Source organism: Mesoplodon mirus (assembly GCF_964341445.2).
Source record: "Mesoplodon mirus genome assembly, chromosome: 5".
Taxonomy (NCBI): domain Eukaryota; kingdom Metazoa; phylum Chordata; class Mammalia; order Artiodactyla; family Ziphiidae; genus Mesoplodon; species Mesoplodon mirus.
This window is the reverse complement of record NC_138980.1, coordinates 34,719,410-34,743,136: the sequence shown is the minus strand read 5'-3', so window position 1 is coordinate 34,743,136 and position 23,727 is coordinate 34,719,410. Positions and strand designations below refer to the sequence as shown.

At 51.8% G+C, this 23,727-nt stretch overlaps 1 protein-coding gene across 1 annotated transcript in view; it reads left to right on the top strand.

The window, feature by feature from the left end:
* Positions 1-7,044, top strand: part of CELF5 (CUGBP Elav-like family member 5) — a gene marked incomplete at both ends in the record, with an annotated part of 47,374 nt that extends 40,330 nt beyond the window's left edge. Inside the window, 5 exon segments of the mRNA XM_082621231.1 lie at positions 951-1,013; positions 1,663-1,746; positions 4,380-4,523; positions 6,823-6,863; positions 6,865-7,044. Coding sequence (XP_082477357.1) covers positions 951-1,013; positions 1,663-1,746; positions 4,380-4,523; positions 6,823-6,863; positions 6,865-7,044 — 512 coding nt within the window.
* Positions 7,045-23,727: the final 16,683 nt, after the last annotated feature.

Genomic DNA, 23,727 nt, shown 5'->3' with positions numbered 1-23,727 from the left:
TTCCCACACCTTACTTAGGTGAAGTACGTCATCTGCGTTTCCACTGCTGAGAATTTGTTTATTCTTATCTTGCAATGATTGGCGCTCACGGGGAGTTTCAAAAATAATACAGAGAGGTCCTGGTACCCCTCACCCAGCGTCCCTGGATGCTAACATCTTACATAACCACAGTACGTTGTCAAAACTAGGAAACTGACATTGGTACAGTACAATGAACTCAACGGGAGTTGGAGAGCCTACTCAGACTTCACTATTTACAGGCACTTGTGTGTGTGTGTGTGTGTGTGTGTGCGTGGTTCTATGTCATTTTATCACAGGTATAGTTTCATGTAACCACCACCACAATCTACATACAGAACTGTTCCATCACTATAAAGTAATTCGTTCATGCGACCTCTTTACTGTCTTACCTCTCCCCCAACACCACCCCATCTTCTAGCAACCTCTCTCCATTCAAGATTTTTTTGCTCAATTTTCCCCAGACTCTCCAGCTCTGGTTGCCTAGACAAGCTCTCCCCTACCCCTGTGTCCTCCCCTAGGGACTTCGGAAGGTCACAGCCACGTAGGGGATCCATAGGGTGTCTGATGATCAAGGTGTGGGGAGGGATAAAGGGAAGGGATGGGGATAGGTAGTGATCAAAAGCAGAGACCTGGAGTCCTGGAGAATCCAGAGAATAAAAGAGAGGAGCAAGGGGGGTCAGGATGGGGACAGAGAGTTGGGGTTGATTGTTAAACCAACCTCTCTGGAGTCTGAGAAACCTGGATTCGAGTTTGGCTTCTGTCATTTCCCACCTGAGCGGCCCTATGCCAGCTGCTGTTTCCCCACCTGTAAAATGAGGGTCATACCTGTAAAACGTTTATGCAGAAGTGAAGCTGGGGGTGGGTGTTGCGGGGTGGATGGACGACTTCTGCTGCCCCCGCCCGACTCAGCCCCTCCGTCTGCCCCGCAGCTCAGAGCCCGACGGTGGCCGAGACCCTTCATCCTGCCTTCTCCGGAGTCCAGCAGTACACAGGTAGGGAGGCAGCGCGGCCCCGCCCCGCGCGTGACCCTGCCCCCCGGCCCCCGGCGTCCTACCTGGGCTAGCCACGCCACGCCCCTAGCCACACCTAGATATGGTCCCTGCCCTCAGAGCCGTCCTCTCACCCTACCTTCCCTCTTCTGCTTGTGCCTTCAACTTTGGGCCCAATCCCAGTTCTTGGCCTCCCCCACGCCCCGCCTTTCTTCAACATTTGGCCCTGCCCCTCATAACCTGTCTTTGGTACCGCCCCTCATGTCCTGCCCAGACTGACCCCGCCTCTGCCAGGGCCTCGCTCGGATCTCTGGCTTGTCTTCCTAAAGGCTGCCTTGGCCCCGCCCTCAGCCATGGCCACGCCCACTCTGCTCTTCCCCGTTGCCTTGGCCCCTTCCTCCAATGTGACCACGCCCCTCCCAGACCAGTCCTCAATTATGACCACGCCCCCTCCTTCCCAAGACGGTCCTTGGCCTTGCCCTCAGACCGTCTCTCCCATGTGACCACACCCCTCCGCCTTCCCTAGACCCGGTCTTGGCCCCACCCTCAGCTGTGACCCCGCCCCTCACGTCTTAGCCCCGCCCCCACGCGCACCGGCTGCCCACCGGCCTCACGCCCGCTCCGCCCTGTGTCTCGCTCCCGGTCTCTGCAGCCATGTACCCCACTGCGGCCATCACGCCCATCGCGCACAGCGTCCCCCAGCCGCCGCCCCTCCTGCAGCAGCAGCAGCGAGAAGGTGAGGGGGCCGCGACCTGCCCTGGGCGCCAGCCCCGCCCTTTGACCGCCCCCCTCCACCTCCAGGACCCCCGGCTCGGCCTGGCCTCGGGGAACCGCTCGGCCTGGGGTCCGGTCAGACCTGGGTTCAAGCCCCGGCGTAGCCCATGGGTGTTTGGGGGGGGCGACTGACTCTTCCTCTCTGAGCCTCAGTCTCCTCCTCCGGAAAGTGGGAATGGGACTAGTCCCGACCCAGTAGCAGTAGCAGTGACCCAGAACGGGATGATTCTCTGAAATTATTTTGAGAGAATTTAGAGGGTGGGATGGTGAGGTATCTCGGGGCAAACGAGGCTTCCTCAGTAAAGTCAAGGGGGCGAGGAGTTAGATTCTGGAGTCGAAGGACCAGGATTCAAATCCACCCAGTTCTGATTTGTGAGCGTCATAAGGAAGGCACCTCACTACTCCGGGCCTCAGTTTCCTCATCTGCCACTCAGGCGACCACCTTTCTCCCCTTGCTGGGGAGTAAACAGCGATGGTTCCTGACACATGGTGGGCACTCAGCCAGGGAGGCCCTTCCTCTCCTTAATCCATCTAGTGGGGGTGGGGGCGGGGGCTGGGGAGAGGCAACCAACCAGAAAAGCCCCAAATCGCCCCACGACCTGGGATGCTTGCGGGTGGCCTGGCCCGCAGACTGATTTCTGTGAGGCTCTGTTCAATTTCTCCCTTGCCCTGGGCCTGCAGGAAGGGGAACACTGGCAGGGTGCAGTGGATAAAAGCTGGTCCCGATGCAGTCCGTGCTGCTGTAACAGGATGTATGCTTTCTGGAAAGCCACCTGAGTTCGCAGAACCTCACAATACCAACTACAAGGCTCGTGGGGGAAATGGGGTCGTGGTACACCATTCAGAAACGTTGGCTGTGAGGTGCCAAAAAAGAAAAAAGATAAGATCCTAATGAAAACAGTAGCACAGTTTTATGTGTGTTAGATAGTTTAGAGATATCCGAATAGTACAATAAATTTGGTACTTTATCTTGGAAAAGACCGCAAGTTCGCAGGGGGAAGTGGCATCGGAGGGGTTGCAGCATGTGAGTTACCCTGAAGTGATGGAAAGGCTTGTCTGAAATCAGACGGAGAGTCGGAACCCCAGACGGGGATGGGTCCTGCTCATAACATACTTGGAGAACTGAGAAAGTTGATGGTTGTTGAAGGGTGTGTGTGTGTGTGTGTGTGTGTGTGTGTGTGTGTGTGTGTGCGCGCGCGCGCGCGCGCATTTTGCTTTCTTATGAGGTTCAGTGCAACTGCGTGTGGTTTTCTGCATTCACCTAGTGTTTCTTGGAGATGAGATAGCACACAGACAAACACAAAATTCGTGTTTGCTCAAGATTGTTCCATAACATATCCGTTGTATGGGAACACACTTGCATTTTAAAAACAAGCATGTTAGGGAATTCACTGGAGGTCCAGTGGTTAGGATTCGGCGCTTTCACCGCCGTGGCCCTAGGTTCAATCCCTGGTCGAGGAACTAAGGTCCCACAAATCTCGGGGCATGGCCAAACAAACAAACAAAAACAAACAACGACAACGACAACAGCAACAAGCATGTGAGCAGAACTGTGGTCCTCACCAGGAAGATAAGGGTGGAGTGGATGTGAATGTGTAATCTTGGATTTTGTGTTTTCTGGGGTGGGGAATATTCATTGTGAGGGTGGGGGGATTCTCGGTAGTTTGAGGGCTACCTTTTTGATGGGGGGTGACCTGGGAGAAGGTTGTCTGTAGGTTTTGGATTAGAGGCAGGTTTGAGGACTGTTGATGACTTTGGATAATCAAGGTTTTAAAATGCTATTATTATTTATGGTTCTTATATGAGCCATGGCTGGGGATTCCTGGGGGAGGGGATGATTCTGAGGGTTAGCTGTGCTTTAAAAAATTATTTCTGGTTGGTATAGCATATCATTTAAAAATAATCGGTGCTTTCAAGATATCTGGGGTTTGGGACTAGAGAATAATCTTTTTATTTTACTTGATTTTATTTTTGCATCATTTTTGAAATTATCCAAGGTTTTGAAAATTATCCAAGGTTTGGAGGGTTATCCAAGGTTTTGAAAAATATCTGGATATTTGGGGTTTAGGACCAGGCAATTACTAGTCTTATTTTATTCTGTGATCATCAAACTTTCAAAAAGGCATGTTTCATTTTAAAACCAGTTTTAGACTTATGGAGTTATTGCAAAGACGGTACAGAGTGTCCGTATGCCCTACGCCCAGTTCATCTGATTTCTGTAAATGACCAGGAGTTTGAGGCTTAGGGATTTTCCGGGGTTTGGGGTTGTATGGGATTTTTGGATTATCTGGGGTCTGGGATGGAAGAATTTATCTCAGTTGTGGAGGGTAGGGATCATACGAATTTTATAAGTTCTCTGGGGCCTGAGGATCATTAGACGTTTGGAGTGTCTGAGTGTGGGATTTTATAGACAAGGGATTAGGGCTCCCGGCCTCCCCTTCCTGCCACTTCCATGCCTCTTCTTTCTGAGTGTCACGGGGCTCCCCTCTCCCAACAGCTGGAGATGCCAGATGTGGGCTCCGGACCCGTGCCCCTCCCCCGGGGGTCCACCTCCTCTCCTTGGGGGCTTTATGTCTTTCTCTCCCCCACCTGCAGGTCCCGAAGGCTGTAACCTGTTTATCTACCACCTCCCCCAGGAGTTTGGAGACACGGAGCTGACCCAGATGTTCCTGCCCTTCGGCAATATCATCTCCTCCAAGGTGTTTATGGATCGGGCCACCAACCAGAGCAAATGTTTTGGTGAGTCCCTGCTGCGGGTGCCCCCTCCTGCTTGCCAGCCCCATCCCATGCGCCCCTCGCCCTGGAATGGGGGTTGGGAGGGTGTGGTCAGCCATGAGACAAGTCTGGTCCAAAAGAATCCCTGGAGGTCCAGTGGTTAGGACTCCGTACTCTCACTGCCAAGGGCCGGATTCAATCCCTGGTGGGGGAATTAAGATCCCATAAGCCGAGCGGTGTGGCCAAAAAAAAAAAGAAAAAAAGGAAGAAAAAAGAATCACATTTATAATCAAAGTAAACACTTACTAAGGACCTACTGTGTGCCAAGCACTCACCATGCAGCATTTCTAAGACTCCCTTGTTTACTTATTCATCAACAAATAGACATATGGTACACTTACTGTGTGCAGCGCTCAGCATTGTGCCTGGCACACAGTGAAAGAAGCCAACAAAAATCCCTGCCCTCTGAAAGCTCACAGTCTTGCCACTCTGCCTCTAGAACTTTCTCCAATGATAGACATGCTCTACATCTGTGCTGTCTGAGCCGACCACCCCATGTGGCTGCTGAGCACTTGAAATGTGGCCAGTGTGACCAAAGGACTGAATTTTTAATTTTACTTAATTTTAATGAATTTCAGTTGAAATAACCACCCATGGCCAGTGGCTGTCGACCGAATTGGAAAGCACAGATCAGGGGGAGGAGATGGAAATAAACAAATATAGAATATAGGCCAGGGAGTTATCAAAATAAAACTGGTAAGAAAATACAGACTGATAAGGAGGAGGCAACATTTCAACTGAGACCTGAATGATGAGGAGCCAGCCATGGGGTGTCTTGGAGAAGAGTGTTCTAGGCAGAGGGAACCACATGTGCAAAGGCCCTGGGTCAGGACAGTGCCTGGCATGTTGGAGCAAGAGCGAGGAGGCCCGTGTGTCTGGAGCAGAGTGAGCGAGGGGGAGAGAGGGAGGAGGGGAGGGCAGGGAGGGGACGGGGCAGGCCGTGCAGGGCCTTCTGGGCTGTGGGGAGAACTTCCTTGTCCCTAGAAACAGAGGACATTAAGGCTCAGAGAGGCACGTAACTTGTCCAAAGTCACACGGCAGCAAAGAGGCAGAACCTAGGTTAGAACCAGTCTGTTTGACTCCAAAATCTGGGCTCTGAACCCACCCTGTCCTCTTGGAAGGGTCGACTTTTGACTATTTATTAAGCACCTCCTGTATATACTCATTATCCAACCATAAAAGGGAAGAATGATCCCAATTTACATGGGGAGGAAAGAGAGGCACAGAATGGTCAAGCGACATGCTTGAGGTCACACAGCAAGTTAGGGACACCCCCCCCGCCTCCAGTGCCCAGGCTCCCTCCTCTACATGCTGCTTCCAGGAAGAAGAAGGAAATTTCTGGAGGAAAACCTGCTCTGTCGCATTCAGCAGTCAGGGGGTCACATGCCTTCTCTGAGCCTCAGTTTCCTCCTCTATGTAATGGGAGGTGTGGGTGATGTGAAGACATCCACCCACCCCAGCTCCAGATTCCCCTATGGCTCCCCATGGGCCTCAGCCAGACCCCTCAGCCCTGACCCCACCATCTCTCTGCCTGACCTCCCACCCAGCCTCTCCCATGGAGCTCAGGTATCCTGCCCCCAAATGCCTGCACATGCTGTCCTCTCCCCCTGGAGGACCTCCCCAGCCCCTGTGGTCTCTGCACAGTCCCCCAGGAAGTCTGTGAGGACCAACAGGTGAGGGGCAGGAGTAGGGCCGGGTGGAGGGTGTCATGCTGGTGGAAGCTTAAGGGGGGGTGGGGGATGCTGGATGTTTCTGATGGCCCAGGGTGAGGGGGGGTCTGGGACAGGAAAGACTGATGGTGACAGAGAGACAGAGACCAAAAGAGAAGAAACAGAAAGGGAGGGACAGAGAGAAGAAACACAAAGACACACACACACACACACACACACACACACAGAGAGAGAAAAAGAGAAACAGAGAGACAAGGTTAGACAGAGACAGTCACATGGGCAGACAGGACCCCAGATGGATAGAGATCTCAGAGGAGGCAAAGGGTGGGCATCCGGAGCCTAGAAGGAGGCAGGCATGGGGTCTGGGGAGGGAGAACATGGCCCTCCCAGGGCCCCCAGAGACCCAGCCTGTCCCCCACGTAAGTTGGGAAGTCTCAGCAGAGCAGACCCCAGGTAAGGAGTGAGCGCCCCGTCCCCCAGGCACGCAAGCCCAGCGCGTGTCAGAACCAGGCCAGGGCTGCTGTGTGTGCTCTGGGAAGCCCTCCCACCTCCCTGGGCCGTCTGCCCCTGCGAGCGCACACCCCCGCCCCCAGGACCCCGCGAGCCGGGCAGCCAGGGCTGCAGCGCTGGAGCGAGCAGAGGACGCCCGCGTTGCCCTCCATCGTGGGTCCACCCCGGTCTCCGCAGGCTTCGTGAGCTTTGACAACCCGGCCAGCGCGCAGACCGCCATCCAGGCCATGAACGGCTTTCAGATCGGCATGAAGAGGCTCAAAGTGCAGCTGAAGCGGCCCAAAGATCCGGGACACCCCTACTGACCGGCCCACAGCGCCCCGAGGCTGCGGGCTTGGCCCAGGTGAGCCGCCAGGCGGCCCCGCCCCCGCTCCCGCCCCCACCCCGGTCTTGTCCGCACCCCCTCCTCATTCTCCAAACCCTCCCGAGGCTGGGGGGATGCTGCAAGAGGCTACAAGGAGCCCCCAGGTTTGGTTGACGGGGACAGAGCTGGACGAAGACACCCCCAATCCCCCCCAACCCTCCCCCCCCACCGTGGTCAGGGCTGGAACCGGAGCAGTAGGATGGGGTTGGGGAGGGTAGTTAGGGAATCCTTCCTGGAGAAGGCTTTGGAGGATGAAAAAAAGTTCACCTGAGAGGCGGGTCTTGGTCTGGGGTGGGGGCGGGCTGTGGGGAGGTGCTTCTGTCCTGTCCTTAGAATCTGTTCTCTCAGCTGGGCCCCTCTGGGAGGCTTCATTTGGCATAATTCATACCCAGTGGGTTGATGGGAGAGTGGAATATTTGCCCCACCCGACAGCATGCGGTGGGGGGTTGGGGGGTGTCGGAAATCCCCTCGAACAAATGAACAAATCCCCAAGAGCGTTTGTGCCATCAGAGTGAACACCTCTGTCAACTCATCGCTTCTTTGGGGAATGAGCCGTGAGCCTCAGGGGCCAATGGGGAAACTTATAAGTGAGCCCAAGCCTTGACAAGCCTCATCTGTGAAATGGGCCCGTGCCTGTGGCCTCCTCCAGGGGTCGTGGGGCGGATTTACAGGGCACTCGGTGTTTTCCCGGCTGAGCCCAGAACCAGCCACCTGGAAAGCTCTGGATAAGTCGTTTTGATTTTTTCCTCTTAACCACCGTCGCCATCGTCATCACAGAGGCTCCTCTGGGGTCTGGTGCGAAGCAGGTGCTCAGTGAGGGGCTGCTCCCAGACCCTGCCGGGGCAGCACCCACAGATTTGAGGGTGTTCAGTCACCGGGTCGTGTGTCGTCGGGGGCGCGCGCGCGGAAATCCGCCACCGGAAGCCAACAACAGGATATCGGCGTGCTTTGAACATGCTGACAGCAAATCCTCACTAAGCACCTACTGTGCGCCAGGCACAGTTTCCAGCACCACGAATGAACAGAAATGGGGGCGGGGAACTGCTTCGTGGAGTTTCAGGGGCAGGGAGCTGGGAAGAGGAGGCAGAAAGAAACAGAAATGTTTGTCCCCAGTGGCCGGATGAGGACACGGGCTTGGCGACCCTCGGTCCCTTCCAAGCTGGGTGTGTCAGCCTCCAAACCCCGAAATGGACTCTTTCTGCAAAGGTGGGGGCCCTTGGGTTCCCAGACACCAGTCTGGCCAGGGCAGGGGGGTGGGTGGGAGGTGATGTCGTCGGCCGACGTGACCCTCCCGCCCCCAGCGCCGCGCCCTAACGCCCCTCCCTTCTCCGCCAGGTGAGGGGCCTTCCCACTTCCAACCGATCCAGGACTTTTACGTAAATTACAACTGAGTTTGGACACCAGCCCCCCCTTCTCCCCTGACCCCCTCCCCATAATGTGAAACGCTGCCCAAGGCCACGTGGAATGGGGAGGAGGCTTCATGGTCTGCGGGGGACTCCTGAGTTGTGGGCCGAGGGGTTCACTGCCCCCTCCTGGGAGACTCCCTCGCTCCCACCTTCCTCCCACACACACAACCTTTGTGGCTTCCCCAAATGAAATTGCAACTTTTCCTATATATATATATGCATATATATATAGAGCTATAGACAGTATATATATTTTTTGAGTATAGATCAAGGGACCAAACTTTTCCGACTTCCTTCCATCCAAGAGAAGGTGACCCTGGACCGGTCACTCAGCAGGGACGCTCAGAAGGGCTGAGGCTGGCGGGGCAGCCCAGTGTCCCCCACCTCCCGCTGTCATGTCAGACCAGGGCGCCGGCCAAGCACTGGGAATCATCAGCCAACGCGATATACCTCCAGGACTTTTGACCCCCCCCCCTCCCGCCCCGCCATCGACGATTCTCGCGAGCCTGTGGGCTCAGCCGGCTTCAGTGTCCCTGGTCCTAGCTGCAGCTTCCGGAACCCCCATCCCCTTCGTTCCAGGGCCCTACCTTCCCCGGTTGTAGGCACAAAACAGACCCCTTGGCCTCTCCCACCCTCTCCCCTCCCCAGTCATAGCCTTACTCATGTGACCAATAGCCCTTAGCTTTCCGTCGGGGACAGACAGGGTCGGGGAACCTCCCCACCCCTGGAGCCCCCTCCCAAGGGTAGGCGGCCACCCTCCCTGCCTTTGGATCACCAGCCTGGAATTCACAATCTCATGACCAAGATCGCCACGTGCACTGGACAAGCCCAGCTTGCACGGGCCCAGCATCCCTTCACCGGAGATACCTCTACAAAGTTTTTTTTTTTTTTAATCTTTCTGAGCAGGTACAAAGAAGAAAAGAAATCGGGGGGGGAAATCAAACTACAGTGGATTTTTGTTTCCTAGTTGGGGTGGGGAGGGAAATCCTGTGGGGTGCCTCTGTATAGCTACCCAAACCTTGAAAACCCCCCTTGAAGCACAGAGTCAAGTTCGGGTTTTTTTGTTTTTGTTTTTTGTTTTTTGGACGTCCTGTGGGGCCTCGCGCCAGACGAGGCACCAGAGAACTTCATAAGCTCAAGAAAAAAAATTTTTTTTGAAAAGAAAAAGCATTCCCTTTTGTTTCTACCAAAATGTGTTGACCGACCCAGAAAAAAAAAAAAGAAAAAGAAAAAGAAAAAAGAAATAGCAAAAAAAAAAGAAAAGAAAAAGAAAAAAAGAAATAGCAAAAAAAAAAAAAAAAAAGAAAAAAAAAAGAAAAAATATCTTCTGACCAACCTGTTTCGATATTCCAGAGTTTGATAATTGTTCCGAGACCCTGTCTAGTGCGCCTGTGTCCTGTGCGTCTGCGTGTGCGTGCGCGTGTGCTCAGGGGTGGCGGGGCCTCGGCCGTGTCTGTCCCACCCAGCCCCCGCCAGGCCTGCTTGGGAGTGCGTGCTGGTGTGCAGTGGCGTGTGTCCTCTGGTCCATGTTTACTGGCTGTAAATACCATTTTTATACTCCACATCAAAGACCTACGTGATTTGTACGATGTACTTTATTTCTGCTACAAGTAATTTCATGAAGTTTCAACTTGCAAACCGACTTTTGGAGACAAACCGCGCCACACACACACACATGCACACAGAGAAAGAAAGAGGAGAAAAAGACTTGGAGGGAACTTTGGGTTGACCTGGTTTGAATCTCGAGGTCCCTGTCACTGTGGCGTGTTTCAGGTGAGAAGCTGCAGACTTCATCTTCATGTCCAAAACGCCTCTCTTTGGTCTGGAGAAACTGAAAGTTTATTTAATAAAAATTTTACTTGCTAAAGGACTGGGTCCTCCCTCATTTGCCCTCTCTTGTCGAAAAAGATGAAGTACATCTGGCCGGATCGGGTGCCTGGGCCAGAGATAAATCGGATTTAGAGTGAAGGGGTGCGGGAGGAAAAGGGTCTGACATTCCCATGGCCGGGATTCGGATGGATTCATCCAGACATTGAAGAAATTGAGTGTTCTTTCTCAAGAAGAGCCGATGCCTGTGTTTGTTGATTCACACATTCATTCATTCATTCAACAAACGTTTATTGAATGGCTACTGAGTGCCTGACCCTGTGCTGGCCACAAGGGTTGCAGCAGTGACCAGATGGTTCTGGGCTCTGCCCTTAAGGAAGCAGCCAGGGGGGCGCGCGGGGGAGACACTCACTATTCGATACACATTTTTGCAATTCGGGTAAAATTCACGCAACATAAATTTCACCATTTTTACCATTTCGAACTGTACAATTCAGTGTATTAAGTACATTCACAAGGTTGTGCAACCATCACCCCTATCTAGTTCCAGAAGGTTTTCATCACCTCAAAAAGAAGCCCCGTCCCCATGAGCAATCACCCTGATCCCCCTTCTCCAGCTGACAACCACGCAGCCACTCTCTGTGTCTGTGGATCTGCCTGTTCTGGATGTTTCCCATCAATGGAATCACACCCTGTGTGTCCTTCTGTGTCTGACTTCTCTCACTGAGCATCGTGTTCTCAGGGTCCATCCACATTGTAGCGAGTGTCAGGGCTTCTCTCCTTTTCATGGCTGACTGATGTTCCAGTGTGTGGGCCCTTGGTTCCACCTTTTGGCCATTGTGAATTATGCTGCTGTAATTATTCGTGTGCATGTTTCTGTCTGAACATCCGTTTCAGTTCTCTCAGGTACATACCTAGGAGCGGAATTGCTGTGTCCTGGTAACTCTGTGTTCCCACCAGCAACACATGAGAGTTCCTGTTTCTCCACATCCTCACCAATACTTGTTACACAGTAGATTTGAGTTGGAATGTTGAGGGAGAAGTCCCCCCATTGGACCTGACACAGTCAAGGACCCAGAAATGTACCGAAGAGGTGAGACCTGGAGGAGATAAGATCTAAGAGATGATGTGGCTTTGGCGGAAAAAACAAAACAGTCTGAGGCCCCTGCCCCACCCCAGTGAAAGCCTCAAAGGTCCTAAAGAAAAAAATTCCTGAGACCTGGGATGGGGGACAGTGGGCTCCAGGGTAAAATCCTGGAGTAGGGGTGTGAGTAGAGGGGGATGGCCACACCCAAGCTGAGCCTTTCCAAATTCATGGGAGGGGTCCTAACCACTCGATTTAATGAGCTACTTAATATCCTGCCAGGGTCTTTGCAGAAACGATGTCTTTTAATCTTACCAAGGACTCATCCCATTTTACAGTTGAGGAGACTGAGGCTCAGAGACAGGAAGTGCTTTGCTCCAGCTCCAGCAGAGAGAACGAGGCCCATCTGGAGTGGGAGCTGGAAAGGTGAGTCTGAGTCCACCTGGAAGGGTTTTCCAGGTGGAAGGAACAGCCTGGGCAAAGGCTCAGAGGCTTGGGATGTTGTGGTTATTGGATCATTGGCTAAGACCACAGCACTGGGTGAAGAGATGGGTGCAGAGATGACAGGGGCTGGGTTACAGAGGTTCTTTTGCGACTGAGCACCTTCTGTGTGCCGGACCTTGTCCCCGCCCACCCAAGGTTTCAATCAAAGAGAAAGTACTTCTGGACAAAAAATCAAAAGTACCCCATCCCCACAAGAAAAAGTAATTCTCAAGTATGCTAAAAGTTGTAATCACAATGAGACCAGCAAATCTGGGAGATTTTTAATTTAATTTTATTTTATTTGGCCGTGCCATGTGGCATGTGGGATCTTAGTTCCCTGGCCAAGGATCGAACCCGTGCCCCCTGCAGTGGAAGCATGGAACCCTAACCGCTGGACCACCAGGGAATTCCCTGGGACATTATCTTGATGTCAGATGGGAGCTACAGAGGATTTTGAGCAAAAGGGAGGGGTGTGATCAGGTTGGGGTGTTAGGAGGATACCTGGGTGACCTCTATGCTGCTGGTGGGGTGTAAATTGGCACTCTGGAGAACAATTGGGCAGAATAATATTCCTACCAAGCATTTATTAAGCACTATTTGCCAAGCGTTGTTTCAAGCCTGTGTCATCCAATATAGTAGCCACTAGCCACCTGTGGCTATTTACATTTCAATCCATTTATCAAATTATTACTTTACTTCCTCAGTCACACTAAGCCACATTTCAAGGGCTCAAGAGTCACACATCCGTCACTTGGGAAGTTCTCTCGGACAACACTAGCCTCAACATTTTAAACGACATAACTCAACCTGCCACAGCCTTGTGAGGTATGTCCTATTAATGGCCCCACTTTATGAGCCAGTAAACTGAAGCCCAGAGAGGTTAAGTGACCTCCCCGAGGCTGCACAGCAGTAATTGAACCCAGGCTCTCAGGCTGGTCTCTTAACCACTATGCTATCCCAATTCCCTGTCCTGTGTGGTGGCTTCAATTTGAATGTATTAAATTGTAATTCAAGTTGTTATTTGCGATAGTCCAATTTAAGCTTTTAAATTTAACTCAAAGTCAGGGAATTCCCTGGCGGTCCAGTGGTTAGGACTCGGCGCTTTCACTGCTGGGGCCCGGGTTTGATCCCTGGTTGGGGAACTAAGATCCCTCAAGCCTTGCAGCGCACGAAAAAAAAAAAGTACATAAATAAATTTAACTCAAAATCATTAAACATTTAGAATGTGCACCCGTGCAAAACAGAGATTCTACCTGAGAAGAATAGGGTTGTGCTTGGGATGGCTGAGCCCTGGCTGTCATGTAGGTGTTCATCCAGGGGGAATAGGCTAAGTGACACCCAGGGCATATCAGTTAGCTGTTGCTGCATAACAAATTAACCCCCCACCCCACAATTTAGCTGCTTAAAACACTACACATCTATTACCTCACCCAGTTTCTATGAGTCAGGAATCCAGGAGTAAATTAGCTGAGGGGTTCTGGCTCAGGGTCCTTCAGGAGGTCACAGTCAAGACATCAGCCAGGGCTGCCTCATCTGAAGGCTCAACTGGGGCTGGAGGAGCTGCTTCCAAGCTGGTTCCCTCCCATGGCTGTTGGCTGGAGGCCTCAGTTCCTCACCACGTGGACCTCACCATAGGGCTGCTCATGACATGGCAGCTGGCTTCCTCCAGAGAGAGTGTGATCCAATGTGGGGGTGGGGTGGGGGCGAGAGAGCTAGAGAGAGAGAAAGAAGGATATATGTATTTAAAACATTCTCTCTGAGGACGTGTATATGATTGTAAGAATGAGAAGATGGGACTTCCCTGGTGGTCCAGTGGTTAAGACTTCGCCTTCCGATGCAGGGGGTGCGGGTTTGATCCCTGGTTAGGGGGCTGAGATCCCACATCCCTCATGGGCAGGGAACCAAAGCATAATATAGAAGCAATATTGTAGCCAGTTCAATAAAGACTTTAAAAATGGTCCACATCAAAAAAAATCTTAAAAAAAAAAAAAGAATGAGAAGGAAAGGCTAGACATGGACTTCCCTGGTGGCGCAGTTGTTAAGAATCCGTGTGCCAATGCAGGGGACACGGGTTCAAGCCCTGGTCCGGGAAGGTCCCACATGCCACAGAGCAAATAAGCCCGTGTGCCACAGCTACTGAGCCTGCATTCTAGAGCCTGCGAGCCACAACTACTGAGCCCGTGTGCCACAACTACTGAAGCCCGTGCGCCTAGAGCCTGTGCTCCACAACAAGAGAAGCCACCTCAATGAGAAGCCCACACACCACAACAAAGAGTAGCCCCTGCTCGCCTCAACTAGAGAAAGCCCACACACAGCAATGAAGACCTAATACAGCCAAAAATAAATAAGTTAATAAATAAATTTATTAAAAAAAAGAAAAGGCTAGAAGTGTATTCACCAAAATGACGATGGGGTGGCTTTGGGGGGAGTGAAGAATTAGAGGCCAGGATTAAGCAGAGTTGAACCTCAGCTGCAATCTTTACAAGGTGAATATATTTAGTTATTTTTCAGAAAATTAATAATTTAAAACCTTTTTTTTAAGGATGGAAGAATGGGAAAGACAAGTGTGGGAGTTATTTGGGGGAAAGTACCTACATGTAACTCAACTGCTCCACTGCCCTTCAGAGAGACCCTCAGAGCAAGGAATGGGGTGGGGCAGCGTCCAGCCAACAGCCAGTGAGGAACTGAAGTCTACCAGCAACCACATAGGCTTGGAAGCAGATCCTGCCTCAGTCGAGCCTTCAGATGAGACCCCAGCCCAGCACAACAGCTTGATTGCAGCCTGTGGGAGACCCTGAAGCAGAGGACCCAGCTAAGCACCCCAGATTTCTGAAACTGAGATAATACATGTTTTAAGCCACAAAGTTTTAAGGTAATTCATTATGCAGCAATGGTAACTAACACATCAGCAAAACCTCATCAACTACAACGACAGAAACTACAAAGTACCTGGAATAAACCTAGAAAAATCTACAGAGAGAAAACGGTAACATTTTACTGATACACATTTTTTTAAAAAAAACCAACCAACAAACAAAAAAACAAAAAACAGACAAGTGGTGAAGTGGATGATGGAGGTACCCAGGGCAACTCATGATCTTAAAGGATCAGTTCTCTCCCTGATGAACCTTGAACATCATCACAGTTCAGATCCTTGCAATAGTTTCCTTGGAAGTGGATAAACGAATTCTCAAATTCATGTGCATAATTGAATTGTAAGTGAAGCAAGGCTGGACTGTCCCGAAATGAATGACTGTTTATTGAGCATATACTATGTGCCAGGCACTGTTCCCAGTGCTTTAGTTATTAGAATTAACTAACTCATTTAATCACCGCAGCAACCCCAGGTGGTCGGATCTAGTTCACAGATAGATAATGGAAATACAGAGAGGTTGGGTGGCTGGCTGCAGAGCCTGCCCACTGGACCTCTATGCCACACTACCCTATACAACAGTAAGACACATTATAAAGCTACAGTAACTAAAATAGCAGGTCATCGGTGCCTGTCCTGTTTTATTTGCTCTTCTATCCCCTAGAGCCCAACACATAGTATCTGCTCTCTAAATGTCCTAAAATCATAGTGCTTAAGTCTGGAGGCTTGAGCTTAAGTCTGAAGACTGCCCAGGGTTTGAATCCCAGTTATGACATTTATGAGACCAGTGGCCGATCTCTCTTCAGCTCAGTATCCCCACCTCTGGAAAATGGGTCTAATCGGGCACGCTTCTGAGGGCTGTTGTGGGAATGAACGAGTTTATATTTACAAAGCCCAGAGTAAGCACTACAGAAGTGTCAAAGTAAATCAGTCTCGCGGAAAATTCACTTTCCAGAGGCTTCGCTGCTGGCCACCAGCAGGGGGCAGCAGAGACTCACGCCTTCGTTTAGTAGTACTGGAACCTTCACTTGAAATGCCACAAGCATATTGAGCACCCAACGTGTGCCGCGCGCGCGCTGGGCGCTGGATGAGGTGATGAGGAGATCCCTGGGCTCTCTCCTGGGACATAAAAGCTACCTTGCCCAAATTTCTTAGCCCGTCCCTTAAAGCCTGTGGGATCAGCCCCACCTCCCTTCTGCCCCCTCCTCTCTCCAGATTGAATGTGGTCCAGCTGCCAGGCCATTGCACGTGCGGTTTCCCACGCCGGGAAACCCTCCTACCCTGGAGTTCTGAGGCGCTGGGTTGGGGTGGTGGCACAGGTAATCTTCTGAGCACAGGGAACGGTACTGGCCAAGGTGTAGAGTTGGGAATGACCCGGGCCCTAGTGACAGAACAGGGAGCTCTTCAGCCTGGTTGGCCTCAAAGCTACACAGAGGATGCAAGCAGGGCACGTGGTGGTCAAACAGGGTGTCATTGGACGGACGTGAGGGCCACAAGTACAGAGACCGGCATGCTCACATCTGGGTCCTCAGTTTTTGGTGAGCTATTCAAGGTGTGCATGCCCTTGAACAACCTCATTCTCTTTCCATGCCTCAGTTTCCTCATCTGTAAAATACTATGCACCATCCAGGATTGTTGATACGATCAAGAAGATTAATGCACACGAATAACAGCCGTTGTCATTATAATATAACATTGAGAGAAGGCAACACAGGATCTCCCGAATCAGAAACGTGAACTCTCGGACATCACTCCTACTGGATTCGAACGTCAACAGGCATTTACTGAGCGCCTGCGGTATGCCAGGCGCTGTTGTAGGTAGTTACTGGAGACAGCCGGGAACAAAATGCAGCAAAACACCCCCTGACCACGCCCCCAGCGCATCGCCCCGCCCCAGACCCGCCTCCTCTCCGCCCCCTCTTTCCTGAGCCTACCAGAACGAGGTAGAGGTGGAGGTTATCTACATATTCATGAGCCCATCAGCCAATCCACAGCCTGAACTCAGGCCGGTCTTTGGAGCCCGGGTGATTGTGACGTCAGGAGTGACGCATCAGTGATACTTAAAGGCGCAGTAACCTCCTATAGAGTAGGGAGTTTGGAACAGATTTAGAGCGACGCACACCTGCTTCTCTTTGGGGGTCTGTACAATACAGGTTGGGATGTGCGAGGCATAGAAACCAACTCAGACTAATAGCACCGAAAGAGTGTTGCTTTCGTGGGTGAAGTCAGGGATACGTTTGGCGCGTGCACTCCCTGCCAGGCACTTGTCCAGCGCTGGGTTCTTGCCTGGAGCTGGAGCTTCAGCACCGGGGGTCGCGGACAGCTCCAGGGCCCAGACAGAGGGCCCTGAGTGGGTGGGTGTGCGGGTGTGTAGAGGGCTCTGGGGACAAGGTCGAAAAAGAGCCCTAGGCCCTCAGCCAGCCCACGGGAACAAGGGCCTACTCTCTCTGCCTGTCTGTCCCCCTATCCAAGCCTCAAAGGAGCCCAGCCCCCCAGATCTATGAATCCACCTGACATCTCCAGGCGGATGTTCATTAGGTCGAAACTATTCCTGGTCCCCAGTCCTGCTGCTCCCACATCGTCTCCATGTCTGCAGATGGCAGTTCCATCCTTCCAGGTGCTGGGGACAGATATCTTGATGTTATCCTTGACTTCTTGCTTGCTCACTCCGTAACCAATCTATTAGGAAGTCCTGTCGCCTCTGCCTTCAAAAGTCTATCTTAAATCTGCGCACTTCTCCCTCCACCTCTGCCTCCCCTTGACGCAGCCCTAGGATCTCCCACCTGGACCAGCTCAGTCCCCTCCATCCAGGCCCTCGGCTCCAGTCCTCACCGGTGCCCCCCCGTCTGTCCTCCCCGAAGTAGCCACTAGGGAGCGCCTGTGAGCACCTGAGTCAGGCCCCGCCCCTCCTCTGCCCACAGCCCTCCAGGGTTCCACCTCCCTGGGGGTAAAAGCCCAAGTTCTCCCCGCGGCCCACAAGGCCCTGCACGGCCTGCCCCGTCCCCTCCCTTCTCTCCCCTCCTCCCTCTCTCCGCCTCGCTCACTTTGCTCCAGACACACGGGCCTCTTCACTGATCTTCCAACATGCCAGGCATGGCTCTGCCTCAGAGTCTTTGCACTGGCTGCACCCTTTGCCTAGAACCCTCTTTTCCCTGGATATCACCTCCTTTCCACTCACAGCGAGTGCGGGTGCGATAAGTTAGCAGGGGGCTAACTTTCAGGCATCACAGGCCCTGTAGACCTGGTGGAAATGTTGGTCTCTATCCCAAAGGCAATAGGGAGCCACGGACTGTTTTATAGGAAGGAGAGGTGAGACAATCACATCTGCATCTTTTAGTTTCCCTCTGGCTGTTGTGTGAAGAACAAACTGCCCACTATGTAAATAGAGGAGGCTTGTGCCGGCTCCCAGGTGGGCAATGGTGTGGCTTAGATGAGGCCAGGGCCCCCCAGAATTCCCCTCGGGAGAATCTGGGGTCTACCTTGATTGAGCTATGTCCCCCAGAGCTCAGTACAGGACCTGGCATACAGCAGGTGCTCAATAAAAGTCTGAGGCAGGAAGGAAAGAAGGAAGGGATGTCCCATGCCCAGAACCCTGGCTTGGAGACATCTGACATTGCATTGGGACCTCACAGCAAAGCTGCTAAGAGGACATCATTGGATCCATCATACAGATGGGGAAATTAAGAGTCAAAGAAAGGAATATGCCTGAGCAAACCCAGACTGACTCAAGGGTCAAGGCCTCTGGTGGTAATGGAAGGTTTCCAGGGGGAGGTGGCATTTGAGTGGGGCCTGGAAAGACAGGAATGAAGGTCAAGGGCCAGAGGAGGGCACTCTTGGCTACAGGAAAGGCATGAGCGAGCGTCACGTCGTGCGATGGTAAGAGGATGAAATCCAGCTGGAAACCTGATGGAGAGATTGTGCAGGACTGGAGGTCGGGGGGAAAAGGTCCTGAGCTGGGAAGGTCTGTCCGGTGCAGAGAAAAGAGCTTCCGTATCTGCCCCGCGCCCAGACTGGGGGGGTCACCCCCTCCCCTTGAGTGTGGGAGGGGCCTGCGACTTGCTCTAACCGATGGAATATGCGAAGGTGATGGCGTCACTCCCACGGTTAGGTTACTTTTTCCTCCCTTGTGGTTTTTCCAATTGTAGTTAAATACATGTAACATAAAATTTACCATTTTAACCATTTTAGGAGTACAGCTCAATGACATTAAGTACATTCATATAATTTATAATATAAGCATTTAATGCTATGATTTTTCTCCTAAGCACTGTTTTAGCTACATCTCACAAATTTTGAATTTCATTTTCATTGAATAAAAAGTATTTTCTCATGGCTCTTCCATCTAGGTTAGTAAGAAGTTTCTGGTTTAATCTCCAAATCTTTGGAGATTTTTTTCACATAGCTTTCTGATTTTTTTTTTCACATAGTTACTGATATCTAGTTTAATTTTGTTACATACTTTGGATGATTTGACTTTTCTTAAATTTAAAGTTCATTTTATGACCTACCTTGGTGCGTATGATTAAAGAATATGGTCTATCTTGTTGAATGCCCCATGTTAACTTGAAAAGGAGGTATATTCTGCTGTTATTGGGTGGAGTGTCCTAGAAATGCCATTTCAAGTTGGTTGATAATGTTATCAAGGTCTTCTAGTTCTTTGCAGATTTTCTGCTACTTTTTCCACCAACTGCTGGGAGCATAGTTTGAAGTCTCCAAGTATAATTGTAGATCTGTCACTTTTCCTTTCATCTTTATCAGTTTTTGTTTTGTGCATCTTGACTGTATATTGTTGGATTGTTTGCTGTTTGTATGTGGTGAGATGCATACACATTCAGGATGGGTAAGTGGACCCTTTTATCATATATGTCCCTTGCTATGATGTCTGCTTTGTCTGCTTTTTAAATTTTATTTATTTATTTGTTTGTTTGTTCATTTATTTATTTATTTTTGGCTGCGCGCGGGCTCCCTCTAGTTTCGGCGAGCGGGGACTACTCTTCGTTGCAGTGCGCGGGCTTCTCATTGCAGTGGCTTCTCTTGTTGCGGAGCACGGGCTCTAGGCGCGCAGGCTTCAGTAGTTGTGGCACACGGGCTCGGTAGTTGTGGCTCGCGGGTTTAGTTGCTCCGCAACATGTGAGATCTTCCCGAAACAGGGCTCGAACCCATGTCCCCTGCATTGGCAGGCGGGTTCTTAACCACTGCGCCACCAGGGAAGCCCCCCAGTATATTTTAAATGACTATTTTCTTGGTATATTTCCCCTGTCCTTTTAGTTTTATCTATGTCTTTGTATTTAAAATGGGTGTCTTGCTAATCATGAATTTCCTCAGCTTTTGTTTGCTGGAAAAGCCTTTATTTCTCCTCTATATTCAAATGATATTTTCACTGGGTATAAGCTTCTGGGTGGACAGTCTTTTCCTATCAGCACTTTAAAGACATCCTTTTTTTTTTTTTCCCACGGTTAAGTCTGTGATCATTCTTGTCTTTGCCCCTCTGTAAGCCATGTGTCTTTTTCTCCTCAGCTGCCTTCAAGAATTTTCTCTTCATTTTTAAATTTCTGCGTTTTGAGTATGACATGTCTGAGTATGTATTTGTGGGAGCATTTATTCCGTTTGGTATTTTCTGAGCTTCTTGGAACTGTGATTCGGTGTCTTAAATTTTGTAAAATTATTGGGCCATTCTCTCTCTCTCTCTCTCTCTTTTAAGTCAATTGAGGGAATCCCCTGGTGGTCCAGTGGTTAGGACTCTGAGCTTCCAATGCTGGGCCATTCTCTCTCAAAATATTCTTCTGCCCACTTTTCCTTGTCCTTCTGAGATTCCAGTTACACATCTGTTGGATCATTTGATCTTGTCCTATGGCCTTTGGGGGCTCCCAACCTGTCTACAACACCTCTTTAATGCTTGATCATCTTTTTAGGAAAGACAGAACAGGCTTCAGGCTTGTTTTCTGGTTAGAGTTGGATAGGACTGGGGAGGATTTTTATTGTATTTATCTTTTCAGCTGAACTTGACTGGTGGCAGCCTGTAGTGGTGAGTTGTACTTTTCTCTTTAAACACATCCAAGTCTTTTTCTAGAAATGGTCGGACGGGAAGAAAAATGTTCAGTAATACTCAGACACAGACAAAAGGGGGTGGGTGGTCTGTGCATGGCAGGAGGTTGAGGGGGGCTTTCCGACCTAACCTCCTCTTTTAGCAGCTGGGGAAACTGAGGCTCAGAGTGGCCCTGGGCCCTCTGTCCTTGGGATTGGGGGGTGGGAAGTGGGGGAGGTGCTGGGGGGACCCTCACTGGGCCCTGGTCCAGCTCAGCTGCCACTGAGGGTTTGGGCATCCAGCTGTCCCGCAGGGGTCTCAGTTTCCTTGAATGGAGATATAGCTGATGAGCCAGGCCCCTCCACCGGATGTGTGTGTGTCGGGTGGGGGGGCATGCCCAGCAGCCTCACCAGCTCCCCTGTCGCACAGGGCATGGCTGGGTCTCTAGGCCTTTCTTGTTCTGTCTCTCTGTGTGTCTCTCTGTGTCTCTCTTTGTCTCAGCCCCTCTGTCTCTCCCTGGCTCTCCCTGTGAAGTCTCCTTCTCTCACCCTTCCCGTTTGAAAGCCACCTCCTACATCTGCCTTCCGCCACGGGGCTCTGACCCGCTGTCTGAATGGCTGACCCCCACCGCACATCTGTGGGGTAACGGTCTCCTACGATCACAAGGTACTGAGGCAAATTATAGTTACGGGGCGGGGGCCTCCATGTGGGTGAACCGCGTCCGCTGGGCTGGGCCCTGCCAGCCTCAGCTGGGCAAGCTGGCTGAGGCGTGGCCCCGCTCGGGCCACGAGAGCCATGCCCGGCCCCTTGCCCCTCCCCAACCCCTTGCCAGACCTGCAGCTTTTGTGCCAAGAGGAAAATGCCTTTGGGGAGAGTCAACAGGAAATGCCAATGTTTGCAAAACCCTGACCCGCTCTTCATTCATTCATTTCAACAAATAGATTACCGAGTGCCTACTCTGTGCCAGGCACTGTTCTGGACACTGAGGCCAAAGCCGTGAAGAAGACAGACAAAAGCTGACATCTCCCCCACAGCTGGGGGCCACAGACAATCATTAAGTAAAGTGATTAAGGGAAATAAAGCTGGCAGGGGGCTGCATGTGCGTGGTGGCGAGCACTGTTAAGCAGGGGGCTGGGCGGGCGCCTTCCTCAGGAGGTGTCATCTGAGCTGAGACCCGAAGGAGGCGAGGGTGGAAGCTGGGTAGGTGTTCAGCGTCTGCCCCAAATCACAGAAGTGAGTTCTACTTGCTGTGTGTCCCTGGGTTCGTGACTAAACTTCTCGGAGCCTCGGTTTTCCTGTCTGCACTGACCTTACACGGCTTCTGGCGTGTAGTAGGTGGTCAAGAAACAGTTGCTGTTAATAACAGTGATCTGAATAATCACATCTGATCCACACCCTTGCGCTTGGTCAGGGATCGTTGGAGCCTGTTGTGTGTGGGAGTCCCAGCTAGGGCTCAGACCCAGGTCCTGTCCTCTGGGAGTCCCCAAGCCAGACACAGAAACTCTCAGTCCCGTGTGCTCAGGGTTGGAACCTAGGGCCAGAGGGTGTGGGTTGCACAATGTCTTTCCAACAAGAAAAAGGTGGCTGAGGGACTTCCCTGGTGGTCCAGTGGTTAAGACTCCGCCCTCCCAGTGCAGGGGGCCCCGGGTTTGATCCCTGGTCATGGAACTAGATCTCGCATGCCGCAACTAGACGTCCTGCACATTGCAACAAAGATCCCGCGTGCAGCAACTAAGACCCGGCTCAGCCAAATAAATAAATAAGTATTAAAAAAAGAAAATGGTGGCTGATAATCCAAGCCTCTCAGGGTGGGAGGTAAGAGCGTGTACGTGTAGCCCAGACAATGGACAGGGCATGGCTGGGTGTCTCTCTGTCTGTCTCTCTCACTCACTCTGTTTCTCCATCTCTGTCTCTCTCTTAGTGTCTCTGTTTCTCTTTATCTCTGTCTGACTCTATCTCTCACCCTCAGGGACAGGTGGGGAATATTGGGCTGGTTTTGAAGGATGCATAGGAGTCGCCAGGTAACGAAAGGAGGAAGGGTGTGCCGGACAGAGGGGACCAGGAGGAAGCCAGGCCCAGTCTCAGTGGGGGCCTGGGGAGCATGGAGGGTGGTAGGCGGGAAAGAGAACCCGTCAGAGCCATGTTTTAGGAAGAATCCGCTAAGTTTGTGGCAGAGCAGAAGGGGCGGGCCTGGGGCAGCCATTCCTGGTGCGCCACTGTGCTCACTCCCGATGCCACAGGGGTCAGCTTCGGTCCCCATTCATGTCCAGTCCTACTGCCACCATCTCCCACTCCCTCTGTCCACTCCTAATTGGCAGGCTTAAAGCCCAGTGGAAAACCAGACGCCACACGCTCTCCAGCCAGACCTCGCTGCAGCCACTTCAGAGCTCCCAGCAGCCCCTGGCCAGGCCGGGGGGTTCTTCCTGCTGTCCACCTTCAGTCTCTCCTACTGCCAGTGTCGGGCCAGGGCATCAGCCCACACAGAGCAGAGACCAGCCCCTTCTCATCGAGCTTAGGCACACCCTCGGCGCTCCATAGATGCACAACCACCATTAGATGATGAGATCAAAAGAATCCCCCTGGCTTGCTTCTGCTCAGAAATTGGGAGAAGGAAGGAAAAAAGTGAGACGATGATCCCACCCCCTTCTATGCGCGTCTGCATTTTGTCTCATCCCCCGTCCCCACCCATACCATTGTCCTCAGTGGTCAGCTGACATCTTCAGGACAGGGAGAGTGAAGCCCAGAGAGGCCCAGGGACTGGTCCGAGATCACACAGCCAGGACTCAACAATCCAGGGCCCTCGGACGCCACCCTCTTTGTGCACCGAGAGTGCCTCTCTCTCCCCACCTCTCAAAACGTACCATCTGCTGTGCGTTGGCTTCAGGGCCCCGCCTGGAGTTAATGAGGCCTCGGGGCCCGGGCACCTC